The 19,321-nt window shown below is 35.8% G+C and overlaps 1 protein-coding gene across 2 annotated transcripts in view; it reads right to left on the bottom strand.

The window, feature by feature from the left end:
* Positions 1–19,321, bottom strand: part of CYP7B1 (cytochrome P450 family 7 subfamily B member 1) — a 92,276-nt gene that overhangs the window by 17,009 nt on the left and 55,946 nt on the right. Inside the window, exons 2-3 of one of the 2 annotated variants that reach the window (XM_026706145.2) lie at positions 14,968–15,104; positions 266–862 (exon numbers count right to left, since the gene is read on the bottom strand). In XM_026706145.2, coding sequence (XP_026561930.1) covers positions 266–862; positions 14,968–15,104 — 734 coding nt within the window. The remainder of the gene's footprint in view (positions 1–265; positions 863–14,967; positions 15,105–19,321) is intronic. The other variant, XM_087931310.1, reaches the window with a different exon arrangement.

Below are 19,321 nucleotides of genomic sequence, written 5' to 3' on the forward strand. Positions count from 1 at the left end.
GGGTGAAATAAAGGGAGGAAATGCAGCTCAGTTATAATCTCTCTCATTATCACCATTAAGTATCTTGTTTTACCACCTCAGCCAAAAAAAGAGAGAGAAAAAAGAATCAATTATCAGACAGGGTTGTTTCAGAGTAAAACATTTTATCATTACCCAATTAGAGAAAAAACATAAAAATTTCAAGGTCACAGTTTTGCCATTTTATTTCAAAGGACTCTAGTAAATTATCTGATTCGACCTAAGCAATCATTCAAAAGTTTGCTACCTGCTTTGTCATAATCGCTAAGCACTTTATAGTTTTCAAGGATATTTTTTCTGTCTTGGACCACTTTAGAAACATCTAACCATTTCTCCATCTTTTTTGGATTTAAAAAGTTTATGAGTTCTCTCCGAATATTCTTGGTTGCTCCCAGCAATGTAATTGGTACTTTTAGAGCCAAATAGGAAAAATTGGCATCAAACTTGAGAAATTTTTCTCCAATTTCATCAGTAACATTATAGCCATCATTATGAGGATCCCTTCCAAAGAAAGTTTTAAAACTGGCTTCAAATATTATAGAGAAGCAGAACTTGTGCATTTTTTCCATCTCCCAATCTACCATTTGTGAAAACTTTCTCTTAAATATATTTTGGAGGTTCTTCAACATGTTATCGGAGAGTGTGTCCAATGATTTGCCAAGAATATATTGATAATTCCTGTGTACATGTTCATTTAAGTCAGGGAAATTCTCATTTACAATTGGCGGATGGTCAAATGCTTGGCTTGATATTTGATCTGCAATTTCTGTAAATCCCAGATACTTGCTGTTCTTGGTCATAAGAGGATATTGTAGGGGGTTTATTATAAATGTAATATATTTGCCTGAAAGAAAAAGAAAAAAGAATTTGGTCAAGACCCACATGATAATTTATGCCAACATTCTGCAACCTGTTGTCTTAGAGTAGTGCTTCTCTATCTCAGCAACTTTAAGATGTTTGGACTTCAACTCCCACAATTCACCACCTAGCCATGGTTGGCTGGGTATTTTAGGAGTTGAAGTCCATTGAGAAACAATGCCTTAGAGGGATCATATACAATAGCTCCCCATCATCTCCAACTCAAGACATATGGTGGCTGATACTTATCTAGAAAACAATACGTTTGAGAAATCTGATGTAGTCAAAATCATTTTTCTGGTGTTTCTTTCCAAATTATAGTAAAACATGGCAGTCTCAGAATCCTCACAGCACCAGAAGGGAGATCTTTCAAAAATACTGAAGAAAAACAGTCATATATTTGTATATATAAAAATATGGCATACATTTTATATGTACATTACAAAAAAGGAAATTACAACAAACTACTATATTGGGTTTTGAGGTATGAAAAAAATAGCAAAATAAACCATGGCAGTATTGATAAACCCTGACAGCATTGCTATGCAGAAAAAAGTTGCAATACTGTGCCTCAAAATTCTTTCTTTCTCCCAATCACCAGAAATACGTCATAACAGAATTAATACTTTGCTTTATACAGATAAACAGCATTATTTTTTTATTTTCCCCAATCCTTTTACATTCCTGGCTTTTTATTATATTTCTATTAATATTTGTGGACCACATAAAATAATTTGCTATAATGCTATAATGTTTTGCATTCTGGTTCCAGTAACAAATTATTCATTTTTATTATGGTGTCTCCTGAGGTAATTACTATATTTTTTGCACTATAAGACGCACCTGACCATAAAATGTACATAGGTTTAGAGGAGGAAAATGGGCAATGACAAAGACAGAAGTGGCGGGGTTCAGCACTGTAAAAAGACCCTGCTGCTGCAGCCTGTGTTTTTCACTCCATAAGATGCACAGACATTTTTGGGGGGGAAAAAGTGTGTCTTATGGAATGAAAAATACGGTAGTTTAACAATATCATTTGTGAATGTTTCTAAAACATTTCCTATGCTTTATTCACTAATATATAAACCAAAGTCCAAATCCAAAGTCCACATTTTTGGGTACATAATTCATCAACAAGTCCAGGTTTAAAATCTTATTTCATTTCCCAGCATCATAAATTTAACGAAAATGGCGCACTTGCTAAAGCTTTAAAAATCACTATTCTTTCACTTCTAAAGACTAAAACCTGCAAAACTTCTTCTGAATTGGCCAATAAACATAAGAAAGAATATTTTGTGGAAATATTTTGTTAAAACAAAACATTTCCATTCTTTTCAAGGTACCTTGCAGGTTTTTCATCTCTATCTTCAGCAAAATATAGCTTTGGAAACATCTGAAATTCATTTGAACAAAACAGTAATTTTAAAACTATAAAGCATTTATAGAGTACCCAAAACACTGTAAAAAAGCAAAAATAAAGAATTTTATTTTTAATATATAAAATAAAAAGTATAATGGGAAAAGCTATGTGGAGTCTAGAAGAGATATTCCCCAAATACTGTACAGTACAAAGGTTCCTCCCCCAACACCAGCTATGAAATTCACTTTCAGCTGAAACGTTGTAAATATACAGTAGTGAATATAAATGAAATGCTACAACCTTTCTTCTTGCGATCCCAACTGAATACAATTGTCAACAGCTTTGAGGCCTGATAATGTATTTATTGTATCTCAGAATAAACAACAGAAACAAAAATAGATAAATAAACCACTGGTGGAATTCAAATTTTTTTACTTCTGGTTCTGTGGGCGTGGCTTGGTGGGTGTGGCAGGGGAAGGATACTGTAAAATCTCCAGTCAGAGCTGGTATTTGCCAGTTCTGTGAACTACTCAAAATTTCCGCTACTGGTTCTCCAGAACTGGTCAGAACCTGCTGAATACCACCACTGAAATAAACCTTTCTGACTTAGTTTGCTGCTAGACAAAAGCCACATTATACTTTATAAAGAAAGCTCTTAGCTTTCTTTTCTAAAAATCCAGCTTGCCTTTACTTTGGATTGGAAATTTTATCATGAGATAATCATAGATTTAAGAAGTTTAACCCAAAATATTAGTTTAGTGAAAGAAGAAATCTGAACAATATGCAGTTTTAATTTCTAATTCATTACATCTGTACCCAAAAATGCTCATTTAGGAATCTTCCCATAAACAACACCAAGGAGTGATCTTGCGCAGTATTATAGGGAATTCCAATAAAGAGAAGTTCCCTGAGAATGGACTCCAGCAGTAGTCCGAAAACTTGGAAGACTAAACCTCTGGTCCTGGTGACCAACCCAGGTTGGATCCTACAATGTATATTTGCCTTCATTCAATATAGGGAATACTCAGAAATCATAGGTTATTCCTATATAACAGACTTGAATATGAGTGCTTTCATTATGAAACTCATGCACTTTCAAATGGTTGCTTTTCTCTTGGGAGACAGCAACTATCATTTTCAAGTTTGCCACATCTTATTAAGAGAATCAAGCTACAGTGGAGCATCTATATAGTTTTTAATTACTGAAACTCTTAGTTTTATAGCTCTTTAAATAATGAGGCAGAAAATTAGAAGCAATTCAAAATCAGACACTTTCCCAATATCTGGAATATCTGACAAGTCAGGAGTTTAAAATCACTCCTTGCAATTCCTCTGAGATAGGAAGATTGTTTAATTACAGATTTTTTTCTTTCTTCAAAATGATGCCTGGAATGTGGAGGTTATAGGACACATTATTGGTATTGTTGTTGTTGTAAATCAGATTTGATATGCTGAGAAATATATGGCCACAGAAACTCATGGGTGCCATTAATGCTATTAATTCTATTTCATGGATACATATTTGTAGATATTACATACACAGATTTTTTTTTAATCTAAAAATTACATGCTTGAATCTTTCATTACATAAAAATATATTCTCCTACGCACATTTCTCCATATTCATCTTTTTAAAGCCCACAAACATAAGTTATTTTCCAGCTATATAAAAAACATAAGAGTTGTTTATTTCTTATTTCCAGAATATAACAGAATAACAGAGTTGGATCTAGTCCAACCCTGTGCTCAAGCAGGAAACCCTGTACCATTTCAAACAATCTCTTCTTAAAAACCTCCAGTGTTGGAGCATTTACAACTTCTGGAGACAAGTTGTTCCACAGGAAATTTCTCCTTGCTTCTTCTCCTTGATTAGTTCCCATCTATTGCTTCTTCTCCTGCCTTCATGTGCTTTGGAAAATAGGTTCATCCCCTTAAATATTTGAACACTGCTATCATATCATCCCTAGTCATTTTCATTAAACTAGACATACCCAATTCTGACAACCATTCTGCATATGTTTTGGTCTCCAGTCCCCTAATGATCTTTGTTGCTCTTCTCTGCACTCTTTCTAGAGTCTCAACATCTTTTTTTATATCATGGTGACCAAAACTGGATGCAATATTCCAAGTGTGGTCTTACCAAGGCATTATAAAATGGTATTCACACTTTGTGTGATTTTGATTTTATCCCTCTGTTTATTGCAGTCTAGAACTGTGTTGGCTTTTTTGGCAGCTGCAGCACACTGCTGGCTCATATTTAAGTGATTGCACACTAGGACTCCAAGATTCCTCTCACTGTTAGTACTATTGAGCCAGGTAGCACCTATTCTATATCTGTGCATTTGGTTTTTCTTGCCTAAATATAGAACTTTACTTTTCTCACCATTGAAACTCATGGAGATATCTATATTTTAGAGATTTTGCTGAGCCCCATGACTTCTAGGTAACATAATTCCACAGAGTTTTACAGTCTAAACTTTTGCCTCTGACCTAAGTCAACAGTTTCAGTCTGGCCACCATTTGATGTTCTTGATGCACAGGTAATATCACTGCACTGTGTTTTCTGGATATTAGTTTGACATGGCATTAGAAAGCTTAATTCTAACTCAGCATTAGCCCAATAAAGATCAGTTATCTTGTGAATATTTAAATTTGTACGTACTTAAGGATGCTTAATTACATCAGAACCTCAAGGGCAGGGGTGGGGTTCTCCTGGTTCAGACTGGTTCTATAGAACTGATTACGATTCTGCGCAGTTCGGACGACTGGCAAATCGTGCCCCTGGCTGGCCCCTCCCCTCTCCACCCAGGCAGTCCTTGTCATGGATGCACCTCATCACCTGCATGCCCGACATTGCTCACTGCATTCTCCCCCACCCAGTCACTCCTTAAGGTATTCCCTTTTCTTCCTCCCAAAGATCAGCTGTTCCGACAATCAGCTGTGTTGGGATCCCACTCGCTGTCTTACTGCTTCACCCAGGAGGCTTCCCTGAGACCCAGGAGGCAAAAAATGGTGCTTGGAGGAGAAATGCTGTGTGCCCGCCCCTCCCCGTACTCTTTTTTTTTTTTTTTGCCTTCCTGGGCCTCAGGGAAGCATACTGGGAGAAAAATTGTCTCCAGGAGGCTTCTTTGAGGCCCAGGAGCCAAAAAAAATGGGGGGGAGGGTTGCTGCAAAAAAAAAACAAAACCCAGCCATGGCCACCCAGTCACATGACAATGCCCACCTAGCCACACCCACAGAACCAATTGTTTAAAAAATTGAATCCCACCCCTGCTTAAGGGTAACACAGGAAATATAGTAATGTAGCCTGCAAAAATACAAACAAGTTTCATATCTACTCATAAAAACATGCATACTTTGAATATTTAACAAGTGGTACAGAAAGTTCCAATTTGGCAGTGCCTTCTGTTAGTCCACAATCACATCTCAGAGGAACTTAATTTTCCTTTTTTTGGAAGACTTAAAAGTTAAAAGTTCTGGCCAAATTATGGTCACCACAATCTTAATACTGACTCATCTTCTCTCATTTTCTAACTAAATACTGTTGAGATTCCCACCTCTTTTCAAACAAACATTAGACACAGCTATCAGTTTTGATGTATGTGTGTGTGAGAGAGAGAGGGAGGGAGAACTATTAGAACTTGCTTGCAATACTTGTATTTCCTACTTGATAAGCAAGATGGAATCCTTTATCATTGTCCAATATTAAGTAGAACCAGAGGCATCTTGAGATGGGTGGGAGACAATGTGGTCAGAGTGATCCCAGCAGCACCACAATACATGTTTCTCCCCTTTTCTACATGTGTTGCTGTATCACACATATGTACCAAAGAACCAGAATTGTAGCATGCTGCTGCACTTATCATTCAGGTGAAAGGGGCAAATTACTATGGACAACACTGAGTGATATACACATTAGAGAAACTGAATGTGTTTTCATTGTCCAAGGTAGCAATCATGTTTCATCCTTGAAAAGTCAAATAAGTTGACAAAATTATGCCTAACTGGAAGTTTCTCTTTTGGGTGCATGAACAGTCACTGAAACTATAAAAATAATTTCAGTGGTGTGAAATTTTTGAAACCATTGTTCCCAGTTTTATAAATTAAGGCTGAAAACTCATTTTGGAAACATGGGAAATGATTCAATTAGAAGTGCCCCCCCACCAAATGACAGATGCAGTTATACTGGGACTCTCCTGGCTTGACTTTTATGTACTTAGGAATCAGATTTCTATAGAACTCAAGAAGATTTACTTTTGGAAATATATTGGATTTATAATGTTACACCACTGTGGACAATTTTCTAATTGTTGATTATCTTTCAGATAAAAGTTCACAAAGTACCTCCTCTCTCTAGTTTTGAACAGTTTGTAAACAAAGGTGAAAAATAATTACTGTCTTCATAATATAGCCATAAACTGTTCAGAGATTTCAGTATTTTCCCGCCTCTGGCTACAGGCCAATCTATCACAAAGAAATCATCTTGGGAGTCACTTTTTATTATAAGCACCAGTGACCAAAAGACTGGAAATACTACACTCTGCCCTGATATTATTTAACAAGATGATTTTGAATGCTATTAACCTGAAGATGTCAGCTAGCTTTCCAACTCTGAGCATTCAGGGTAAACAATTTAAGATTTCTTTAAAAATTAATTAATATTAATTTAAACCATCTGTCCACCATCTGCTATTTTCAGATGAAAAATATGAGCTGTTTTCTTTGTGATCTTGACTCCAACATTTTGCAAAACAAGCCCCAATTCTTATATATTTAATTACCAATATAAAATAAATTATCATTTAAGTATTGGAACAAAGTTCTTCCATTCTCTGAGCTCAATTGTTTGAAACATCATCCTAATACATGCCCATGATCTATGGTCCCTTAGGAATCATTTGGATTTATTTCCAAATAAATTTGTTATGACCTGTACAATTATATAAGCTTATTCTATGTAAGCCCACTGAAGTGTAATGCTACACGCAATATACTTCTGACAAAGTGTCATGAAATCAACACCTCTATTAGTCCAATTAATTTCACTTCATGCCAAAAAGCAACACCCCATTTGCAAAATCACTACTCAAGTAACAAAAGATAAGAAGAAAGGGGGGGGGGGGACACAAAATATTCATAGAATTCAAATCCAATACAAATTGAATGACATAACATTGACTTAACAAAAGCAAGTCATTGCAATAAGATATTTATTAATAAAGTATACTTCAATATATTGAATATTATCAATATTTATATCAATGATTATCATGAATATCAATATAATATAATGTACTTAATATACTTCCTTGACATCTGAAGTGGTAAAAGAGGAAGTGAAGAAGAAGAAGGAGAAAGTTCAATATAATTAACTACTGCTAAATTTTTATTTTATATGCTGATGTATAACTGAGGAGGGGGATTAATCCTACAAGATTTTATAAATTCTGTGATTTTTTTTTCTGCATAAGAGTCCAGTTACTATCTGGGCCATGGTAGAAATACACAGTCTCTTGAATATAAAGTACGGTGTTCTTCAATAAAAGTTTTGATCAGAGTTACAACCGTACACTCCTTGTTTTTGCTGTTCCTCTATCATCCCCTTTATTACATCTCAACATCTGAAAATTCAAGACAAAGGGATGCAGCTCAAGAATTGAGCATTTAAACAATAGCACAAACTTTTGTCTCTGTACATTATCAGGATTGTGGCCTTCCTGTTTAAGGCTGGGCATCAGCTGGTTAAAAACATTTTCATGTGCTATTCATTTTTGTCATTCATTAGTTTTGGATCTAACTGGAAATCATCTATCCTTATGTCATCTGATCAAGGATACAATCACCAATGAGAAACAGAGCAGGGGTGGGCTTCAAAATTTTTAGCAAGGGGGTTCTCTGCCCAGTTGCTGGGTGGGAATGGCCATGGTGGGCATGGCCTCCTGCACCATGGCAGGGGGTGAGGGCATTTTTGCCCTCCTTGGGTTCCGGAGGCTTTTCTCGAGCCTCTGGGGGGGCAAAAACAGCCTTCCTGGGTTCCAGAGGCTCTCCTGTTTCCAGCCTTCCTGAAGGCCTGTTTTTCACCCTCCCGGAGCCTCCGCATGCATCCTGCACTTACCTACATCTAAAATGGGCTGTGTGAGGACTCCTGGGAGGGGAGGGGTGGGTGGGGACAGCCATGTGTGGGATTTGGGAGTTCTCTGAACTGTGCAGAATCTTAGCTAGGGGTTCTCCTGAACCCCTGCGAACCCCCAGCAGCCCAGCCCTGGTTTTCAGTATGTTAATATTCAGCAAGAAACTTTCCATAGTTTATTGCTAGACTATGTATTCATTGAGCAATACAAGTAGACCTTGACTTATGATCAAAATTGGGACTGGGATTTCTGTCACTAAGTGATGCACCCAGTCAGCATGTGATTGAGTGATTTACAATCTTTTTTGCAACAGTTGTTAAGTGAATCACTAGATCATTAAACAAAGCTGGCTTTTCCCACTGACCTTTCTTGTTGAAAGCCAGCTGACAAGGTTGCTAATGGCAATCACATGACTCTGGGCCTGGGGTACTGAACCATTGTAAATACATGCGAATTGCCAAGGGCCCAAATTGCAATTATGTGACTATAAGGACATTGCAACGTAAGTGGTAGGACTGATTTTAAGACACCCTTTTCAATGTTGTTGTAACTTTGAATGGTTCTAAACAAATGGTTGTAAATTGTGAAATGCCTGAATTATTAAACGATACATCATAATATAGGTACATGTAGGTACATGTATACATGAAATATGGCATCTGTTACTGAAACTCTTATATAATATTTTACATATTCATGGTACTGCTCCCAAGAACATCCAACATACTTCAGATCTGCTCACTAAAACATACTACCTTATGAGACCTTAGAGGCATATCTTCTTGTTCCTGACTAATTCCTGACTAATTTGATGTAATTTATCTACATAACTCATCTTCTTGGGTTTGCTCGGGAATTTAAAAACTAAATACTCCTTGCTGCTCAGTAAACAGTTAGCTTCCCCAGTTGCATGAAATTAAACATCCATACAGTATTTACAAAACTTATAATGACAATCTTTTAGAATTGGTTAATTTAACCATGTTGCACATATACTATGAAAATTCTAATTTTTGTTTACATATGAATGCTTTGGATGACCATTCACTTCACAATGAATCTTTGTAAAAAACTGAAATAATATAAAAATCAAGAAGAAAATGTGAAAAATGTAGGATACTTTGATAATCTCAGATTGTTCAAGAAATGTACAGTTTAAAGCAGTTTATTCAATAAAACAAACCAAACTTCTGGTTTGAGTCCCTTCGCTGACAGACTGAAACCATGATCGTGCACGGTTTTGATCCGTGCTCGCCGCAGGAGCGCCCCGAGCCAGCTGGTATCGGAGCTAAGCCACCCTGTAGAGGTGGTGAAGAGGGGGGAGACTGCCAGCAGGGTTGAGGAGAGCTGCATCTCTCCTCCTCAGCTGGCCTTTACTCCCTTTCCCGAAGGTGGTTGCAGCGGTGGTCAGAAATGGCCACCTCAAAGAAGAACTCGACCGGAAAAGAATGTGCAGGAGGAAGATAAGAAGAGAAAGTTTTGGTTGACCAGGTCAAACTGCAAAAGCAACAATGCAAGGTACCCTGGCATTTAAACTATAAAAAAAATAACATTGTTCCCAAAGAAGATTTTGAAGCAGCGAAGGAGAGAGGGAAGGGAAAGGATTTGGGTTTTTTTTCTCTCTCTTCCCTTCCATACACTGACAGCTAAGAGACTTAAGCAAGAAATTGAAAAAAAATCCACTTTGACATCAACAGGCATTTAAGCTGAAAATAAAATGTCAAAGGGATAATAAAGATTTCTGGACACTTAAAAGCTTTTAAAAGCAGGAAAGAAGAGAAAAAGAATAAAAGGGCAGGATCTGAAAAAATGGAGGAGACTGCCTGGAACTAAAACCTCAACAATATTCCTAAAAGATACATTTTAACTGAAACTTGGCAACAAAATAGTAGAACCCCAGGAAGAGAAAGTGGAAAAAAGAAGTAAGAAGAAATAGCTTGGAATTATTTGGATTATTTGGTGATCTCTGGATTTTTGGTTATTTGCATTTAAATGACTAAAATCAATCGGGTGGTTGTTTAAAAGTGTTTAAAATGTGGCCACTTTTAGAAGAATTGAAAATGGAACTTAAAAAGTATGAAGAAGATGCACAAGAAGGGAGAGGTTCTTTTGGCTTCATATTTCAACTCTTAGAAATGGAGAACTGGAACTATGAGAAACAACAAGAAACACTTGCAGAACAAGAAGATTGGGACAAAGAAGAAGCCATCTTTAATGATCAAGTAACTATGTGGGGGGGGGGGAGAAAAGGGGGGAAAGAGAATGAAAAGTTTAAGATTTGAAAAAACAACCCCCCAAAAGAAGAATAGTTTTAAAAATAAGTATAATATTAGAAAGCAACAGAAGAGGGGATTAAAGAAGAGAGAATTAGAAGTAGAGAGACAAAGGAGTAAAAAGGGGAGGGAGAAGAAGAGAGGGAAGAAGGAAAGGAAAAGAAGTTATAAAGCACAGGAACAAGATATAGAAACAGGGCAAAGGTATAAGAATTGAAAGTATAAGCCTGTTTAGAGATAATGGGTGAAAACTTAATTGTAATAGGGATTTTGCAAAGCTACATAAGATAGTATTGTTATATTACAAATAGAAATAATTTTTGAAAATATGCTTAAAATGGATAAAATATTTATTGTAATCTAGTGGAATGTTTGTTAATAAACAAATTAAATAAAGTGAATGAGAGAGTTAAATTAGGAAAGGATGGGAATATTTTAATTATTATTAATGATTTATAAAATATAAGAGAAATATGGGGAAAAAAATCAATTCTGAAAAGTTTATAAGTGTTCCCAAGGAAGTATGATATTTAATTGAAAAGAAAGGTTAAAGATGTTAAGATTTTAATGAATATTAATGATAGAATTGAATTGGAATGGAATGAGTGATATATATATATATATATATATATATATATATATATATATATATATTCTTTTTAAGAATATAGTGTGTATTTTATGAATGTACAAAGCAGAATTCAATTGGAAGTTATGTATTATATTGAATATTATAATTTTAACGGTATACATTGAAGCTGAAATAAGAGTTGAATGGATAAAATTAAAAGATATAAAGGTGTCATACTCCAGTTAGTAACTACAGGGGAAAATTTGTTTAATGAGAAAAGATAATATGAAATTGAAACAGGACAGACAAAAGTATAAATATAATGATTTGAATTGAGATGAGCTAATCAAAATAAAGTTGATAAAATTAAAAGAGGGGAAAAACTATGTAGAAAATGTAAAACAGTAATAAGATATGAAATAGAACACAAAAATGAGCATGAAATTGAGTTTGTGTCTATATGAAGAACTGTAACTGGAACCATGCTATTTTCCAAAAAAGATGTTTTATTTGTATTATGTTCTTTTTGTGAAAACCCAAATAATTTTTTTTAAAAATAAAATAAAATAAAACAAACCATATGGTTGCGACAGTGAGAATACATATAAAATATTGAAATATACCGTAAAATGCATGGGATATGCAATTCCAAAATGCTGCTAACTATATGATAGTGAAATACAGACTTATTTCTAATCAAGTTGGCCCAATATCAAATTTAATGGAATAAATTCTCCGGGACTGAAAAAAGTGCCTTTCATTCAAATGTTATTTCTTTATTGGCTGATGAAGTATATCTCCATTGCACATTTCTTTATTAGACATGCTTAGAACAGAATATACAGCTGGAAATAGCTGTGACAATGTATTTTAGCTGGGTAGATATGAAAGATCAGATGTTCTGAATTTTTTTGTTTTTTGTTTGTTAAGTGGTATTAAGAGATTGAAGCCGGGATAAGTCTCCTACTTTCAAAGCCCTTGTGAGGTCAGAGCAGGTCTCCATATAACAATTATTTTCCACGGCAACAATTATTTCAATTTCCTACACTTGCGTCATGTTAGTTCAGATTCACTTTGAATTCTTCATGGGGTGGAGAAGCAATTGCAATTAAGAATAGTGATGCCTAGAATTGCAAGATGAGAGGGAGAGGGCGGGGGGAGAGGAGGGAGAGAGAATACAACATGTAGAAATAGGTTTTTTGGGACATAAAAGGGAGTGATTGCTGATTCCATTTATGTAACACTGGTCTTTCTTATTAGGAAGATTTTGCTGAAAAGTTGACAATGATGTACAGTAGTGACTCACTGGAATGACGTTTAGGGAAAATGATTCTGCTGCACCACCACACAAAACCAATTAGAGAACTATTTTCCACGACAGGTCAGGAATTTCCATTGTTTCTTGTGGAGAATAATTTCTTTATTAAGGTGACATCCATGTCCATTATTGCTTTTTGGAATGACAATCATTTGCTTATCACACAGGAAAGTACAATCAGTGAAATCACGTCACCAGTCTGAGGCAATGCCAGAAACTCCAAGCATCAGCCTGCGTTTTCCAAATGAACTAATATGAGAATTAATAAGGAGAACATTATATATTGGCACTATTTTTGACAAGACTTTATAGTGGCACATCAAGAGGAAAAGGTAAAGCTAGTGCAGAGATGCTCTAGATAGTTTGGCATTTCTGAATCCCTCTATTTTGCCAGTTCTGAAAGGCTCCCTGAAATATTAGTACCTGAAGTAATGAGGGTTTGCAATTCTTATAGTATCTCCATAACTGTTAGGAATATGAGTCACCTAACAGCTATTTGGGTTAGAAATATATAAACCAGGATAAACATTTTAAAACTGTATATTTAAGAAAATGCAAAACTGTAATTAGGTGTGCTTTCTCAAACGGCCATAAGATGGAGCCAGAAACCTGGGTTGTTTAGTCTGAGTCTCAGAAGAGAGCGTGAGTGTATCTCTGATTCCTTCTGTTGGAAAGTGTTATCGTTCCTCCATTTTTCCTAATTGACTGCTATTTCTGGATTTAATGTAAGTCTGATACTGAACTGTTTTTTCACACTGGACTTTGATATTTGGATTATCCCTGGATTGAAAAACTGACTGATTTACCTGTGAATGACTTTTGGATTGCTTATCTTGAACTTTGCTTAAACTGTCTGGAAGTAAAAACCTACATTTACTGTACAGTGTATCTGTGTGCTGTATGTGCATTATTCAAACACTACTCTCAAATACGTCTCCCTGTATGCGCTCATTCTCCTAATGGGGAATTACCTCAACAATGACCTTCCAATAATTAATAAGAAATATGGAAAATGTAAATGAACAAAAACCATAAACTATAATGTGCCTTTTTTTCTGCTGTTTTATAAGTCAGAATACAATACGTTGACCCAGAGATATGTGATCTTTTTTGGCCTCCCGTTGCACTATATCTTGTGCAGTGATGGGATTCAATTTTTTTTACTATCAGTTCTGTGGGCGTGGTTTGGTGGGCGTGGCAGGAAAAGGATACTGTAAAATCTCCAGTCAGAGGTGGTATTTGCTGGTTCTCCAAACTACTCAAAATTTCCACTACTGGCTTTCCAGAAGTGGTCAGAACCTGCTGAATACCACCACTGATCTTGTGGCTGTTTGATGGTTGCAGGCTGTTGATAAGACTTTGTGGTAGATTTTGGGGGAGAAGCAAACAAAAAGATCCAACGACGTGGAAAAACAGGCCAGAAAAATTTTGGTAGCCATCAGAATCGTTCACCCTTACTTCCCCACACCATACCAATTCACAGAATGTCAGAAATTTCTGCATTATTGACTACAGATGAGGTGCATCTGTGCTATGCAATATAGGATGTCCATTCTGGCTCAGATATTAAAAATAATTAAAAATAATGGGATTCCTTTTTTTCTTGTACAAACTTATATATTAATTGAAATAATTAGATATTATATTTTGGGGAAACATCCAGCAAGGCTTGATGGAGCTATTAAGAGAGGGCTAAGCTTAGAGGCCTTGAATTGCAGGAAGCTGCACAGGAATGATCTTCCTTAGAATCTCTGAAGCCTCCTCTGATTATTCCAAAGGTGACAAGCCTTGCCATCTACCAATTTCTCCAATCTTGCCAACATCATAAACTGTCAATAAAGTAACATTGCAAAGGGGAAAAATTACAGTACACAAGTAAAACAATAAAAAGTAAAAGTAAAACATAAAAGGAAGAAAATGCAATTACAAAAATACACCAAAACTATGTTATTATTGGCTTGATTGAAACAACCACATTAATCATTTCAGTTAAGGGCTGTCAGTATACTCTACCTGATTCCTTCCAGATATGTTAGGACTATAAGTCCCCAAATCCATGGCTAGTTTGGAATTCTTGTGTTGAACTTTCAAGATATTCGAAATGAAAACTTGAAATTTTATTACACGAATATTATAGTTCCCTACAATCTAATCCTCTACAAAAAAGTGATAGTGTTTGAACACTATTTTGAACACTTGAACACTTTTCAGTTGGAAAAGGAAGGGAAGACATAGCAAAAATATTGAAAATCATTGAAAATCAGTCATGGTATGGAAAACGTAGGGGAAAATGTTACTGTAGAATTGTATTTGTTAAACCTAAATATGGGAGATACACACATATATATAGGCATACGTACAATCTATATTCCTTTGTACTATTATTTTAATCTACTAAAAATACTCTTAATAAGCAAACAAAACAAAATGTTGCTCACCAGCCATGTGTATGGTAAAAATATCTCCATGTTTTTTATTCAAAGTTAATAAAAAATTAGTAGCATTTTTTCTAAAGTCCAGGGCCACTCCCAAGAAAGGAATCCAACCATTTATTAAGGGAGGTTCTCCAGTGTGCCTGAAAAATAAAAAGGAAGCACTGTTACTTGATACATTGCTTAATATGATCAAAGTATATTATATTTGAAAATGTAAAAGCCTGGCAGCTACACCCTGAGATTTTTTTTTATTCCTTAGGTGCCAAAGTTTCTACATCCATATATTTTGCCACTTATTTTGACTATATTGTAAAATCAATACAAATTGGATTAAATGTTCAATTAGGGAACTGATTTATCGTAAAATGTATCTATAATAGGACACTACCCAAGCATCCAAAGTAAAGCAGTCAAATAGTCAGATTTAGTATTTTTAAAGTCTAAAACATCATCCCAATTCAAATCATAAATAAATAATAATAAAAAACCTAACTAAAAAAAACACAAATGTGGGCATCTGCATCTATATGAATTATATATTCTTAAAGACAATTACATTTCAAACCTCTGTATTTAATATTTCTGTCCAAAGGCAACCTTATATACATGAAAGTAATTCAGGAAGGACATAGCGAATATAACTGAACTAATTATTCTCCAGAAGGTTTTTCAATTGCATTAAGTTTTCAATTGCACATTATTCTGCAATGCCATTGATTCAATGAAATATGCATTCTAATATTTCAATCATTTATAACAAATATACCATAGTAGCTAACAACAAGATATCAATCAATTTCATGAGCTAAAATGGACTTTATTTTCATGGTCAGTTTTCAAGGACTTGCTGAAATAAATACTTTTGTGCATACCATAATCCAATCCAATCCAATTGACTGATTAACTGAAATACACATAGATTTACCATCTACACTAGAAATTCTAGCTGCCTTGTATTTGAAATCCATTAACTCTATAAGAGTAAATCAAAGCACAAAATATCATTCAAAGCAATCCATCTATGGAGATTCTTAATCAACCAGATCATAATTGTCCCAAAGGTGCTTTTTCAAGAGACAACTGGACTTTCTGTTTTTTGATGTTTCACTTCTCATCCAAGAAGCTTCTTCAGAGCTGAAGAAGCTTCTTGGATGAGAAGTGAAAACGTCTTCAAAGAAAAAATACAAAACCAGTTGCCTTTTGAAAATGCACCTTTGGAACATGCAGAACAATCATTATTCCCTGAGCAGTTTTCTCTGATTAAGTAACGATTTCCATACCCAAAACTTTATTTTATCAAGATTTATCAAGTTCAAATTCTAAATCATCTTTCCAGAATTCTTCAAGAGAATGCTTAGGCATCCATTCCTAATCATGCTGATGAAATTGTGAAATGCTTGTGACATACCAAGGCTAGTTCTACAGGTTCATAATTGACTTACAACATCCCATTCACGTATCTATATATATAAAAGCGAAAGACCATTCATGCAGCATCACAAAATCTCCAGAACCATAAAGCCTACGAACTTGAAATTTGGCAAGTATGTTCTTCTTGGTTTCTAGGTGCTTGTTAAGAAAGGATTTTTCAAAATGACCATCCGATCATTAGTATTTCTTAATTCAGTAAATAACACACTCTGATGCTAAGGAGTTCTAATCCCCCTCCCCACCTGAAAAGAAATCTGTTCCAACTGCCAGTTGCCTCACATTCCGTTACCTCACATTCCATTACCTTAGTAACTCCACAGCCATTTGCACCACTCAGGTAACTCGAGAATACAGACAAACCTCCATATTGCCTCAATGACACTCTAAAAGGATGCAAACTACACTTGCAAACAGGAAGCTATTTTGGCATCAAAGGTTGCAGTATTTGTAGTATCCAGTCAGAGCTGAAAAAGCTCCTTGGATGAGAAGCAAAACATCTTCAATGAAAAACCAGAAAGTCCAGTTGCCTCCTGAAAAAATACACCTTTGGGACAAAAGTTGGAGGATTGCATTTTACAACACTTTTGCTGAATAGATAGATAGATGATAGATGATAGATGATAGATAGATAGATAGATAGATAGATAGATAGATAGATAGATAGATTATAGAGGAAAGGAATGGAAAGGAGAAAGGAGGATGGAGGAAGGGAAAGAAAAGAAGGAAAGAAAAGGAAGCGAAAGGAAAGGCAGAAAGAAGGAAAGGAAAGGATGGGAAAGGAGGAAGGGAAAGGAGGAAATGATGAAGGAAAGACCGGGTTCCTGCATAGCCTGATCACACAGTTTCATCACGAAGCATGGGTATCCAGCTAGTAATATATAAGAGGCAAAGCTTTCATCATGATGTACTTTTTACTGTTTGCCTTCCCCATCAACATTAATGAACTATTCAATGCTTACTTAAAGAGTATTAAATATCACTGATATGATTCCTTAGATGCTACCTGAAATACATGAACATCAATTTCAGATAGTTGAGACTTTCATGAAGGAAACCTTGAGCTATCTGAAAGCAAGTTGATCCTTAAGTTCACTTTTATAAATCTACTCTGTAAAATCTACCTTCTACTAATCATATTAGTAAATTGATGCCAACCTTTGTCATTCTTATTTCTAAATACTTATATCTTCCTAGAACAGTGATGGCGAACCTTTTTGTTGTGGTGTGCTGAAAGCATGCGCGTGTGCCGGCACCCACAATGCAATGCGCCCTACCCCCCTGCGCATGCACGTGCAACACCCCCGCCCCCTTACCTGCAATGCACATGCGCATGCCTCCCAGCTGATTTTCGGCCCATTTGAGGCCTTTTTCACCCTCCCAGAGGCTTGAGGGAAGCCTCTGCAGCCTTGGGAGGTCCAAAAATGGGCCTTCCAGAAATATTGGAATTATATTAAACAAAATATTGTTTTCAGCCTCCGGAGGGCCTGTGGAGCCTGAAATGCTGAAAAATTTCACCCTCCCGGGGGCTCAAACCAAGCCTCTGTAACCTCTGAGGCCAAAAAACAGCCCTGTTTCAGCATTTCCGGTATCTTAGAAATCCTAATATATTATCAACTTTTCAAATGAAAGGGAAGCCTGGGTCTGTGGCATCCCATGCTTAGCCTTCTGCAACTGGTTTCATAAATACCAACAGAAGCAAAATAAATGGCTCTGATGCTTGAGTCCCTCAGGAAAAACATTTATGCAGTACAACCATGGGTAGGATTCAGGTTTTTTAACAACCGGTTCTGTGGGCGTGGCTTAGTTGGTGGGTCATGTGACTGGGTGGGCATAGCCAACTCAACATCACTCATGTCAAGGGGTGTTTCTCCTCGCCTGGCCTGTCATGACAGTGGGGATACTGCAACGTCAGAAGTGTGGAAAATGGTCATAAGTCACTTTTTCAGTGCCATTGTAACTTTGAATGGTCACTAAATGAACTGTTGTAAGTCAAGGATTACCTGTACAAAAATACAAAAAGCTTCTTTGCTTGCAAAAAGCTGCCCTAAATACCAATCATTAGATTAAAAATACCTGCAAGCCAGAGTTACAAATCAGGCAGGGTGCCAGAGCACCTTGAGGAAAATAGTTAAAATGTAATGATATACTCATTCTATCTCTGAGGCTTTCTGGAGAAGCTTTCATTTTCATTTTAATGAACTTTCTAAAAATTAGCAATGTGAGATACAATATAAGTTCTGGAGATCATGCTGTTTAACAAGGAAGGTTTGGATTGAGAAGACATGTTCTCCTAGCCCATGAAGATGAAAACTTAGTATTAGAATGAAAACCATTGGGAGAAGGTCCAGGTCTCAATCATTGTCTTTAAAGGACAATCAGAAAATTAATAAATAATGGGAAAACCTCAAATCTCCCAAAGAACTTCTGGGTGGTCTTCATGAACCGTTCCATAGAGAATGCATTTGTGTCAATAATTGTTTAGCAAAGGACTAAAAGGTGCCAAATTCATCCCCATTCAATGTTTGATGAAATAACCAAACAGATGAATTCTCTTAAAATATAAGATATCATCAATGCAGAACACCTGTAACTGCTTTTCACAAACATAAACCTTCTGTTTTAGAATATCTGTTTACAACCAGAAACAGATATGTAATAATCTCTTGTTTGGGATAAACATTAATCCAAATCTGTTTACAACCCACACACATGCATACACACACATACACACACAGAATTCATTACTTATGATAATCTCTGTTGCAGCCTATTTATTCTTAACCTTTATCCTCTAGTCTCTTGTCCTAAATCTAGCAAATCCACTATCAGCATGTGATGACTAGCATTTTAGCATAATTTTGAATTCTATAGAATACTTAAAAAAACCCTCCAGTGAAGACACCACTCTGCAATATATCAGTAATTC

Source organism: Pseudonaja textilis, chromosome 3 (assembly GCF_049901715.1).
Source record: "Pseudonaja textilis isolate UNSWEBS1 chromosome 3, rPseTex1.2, whole genome shotgun sequence".
Lineage (NCBI taxonomy): Eukaryota > Metazoa > Chordata > Lepidosauria > Squamata > Elapidae > Pseudonaja > Pseudonaja textilis.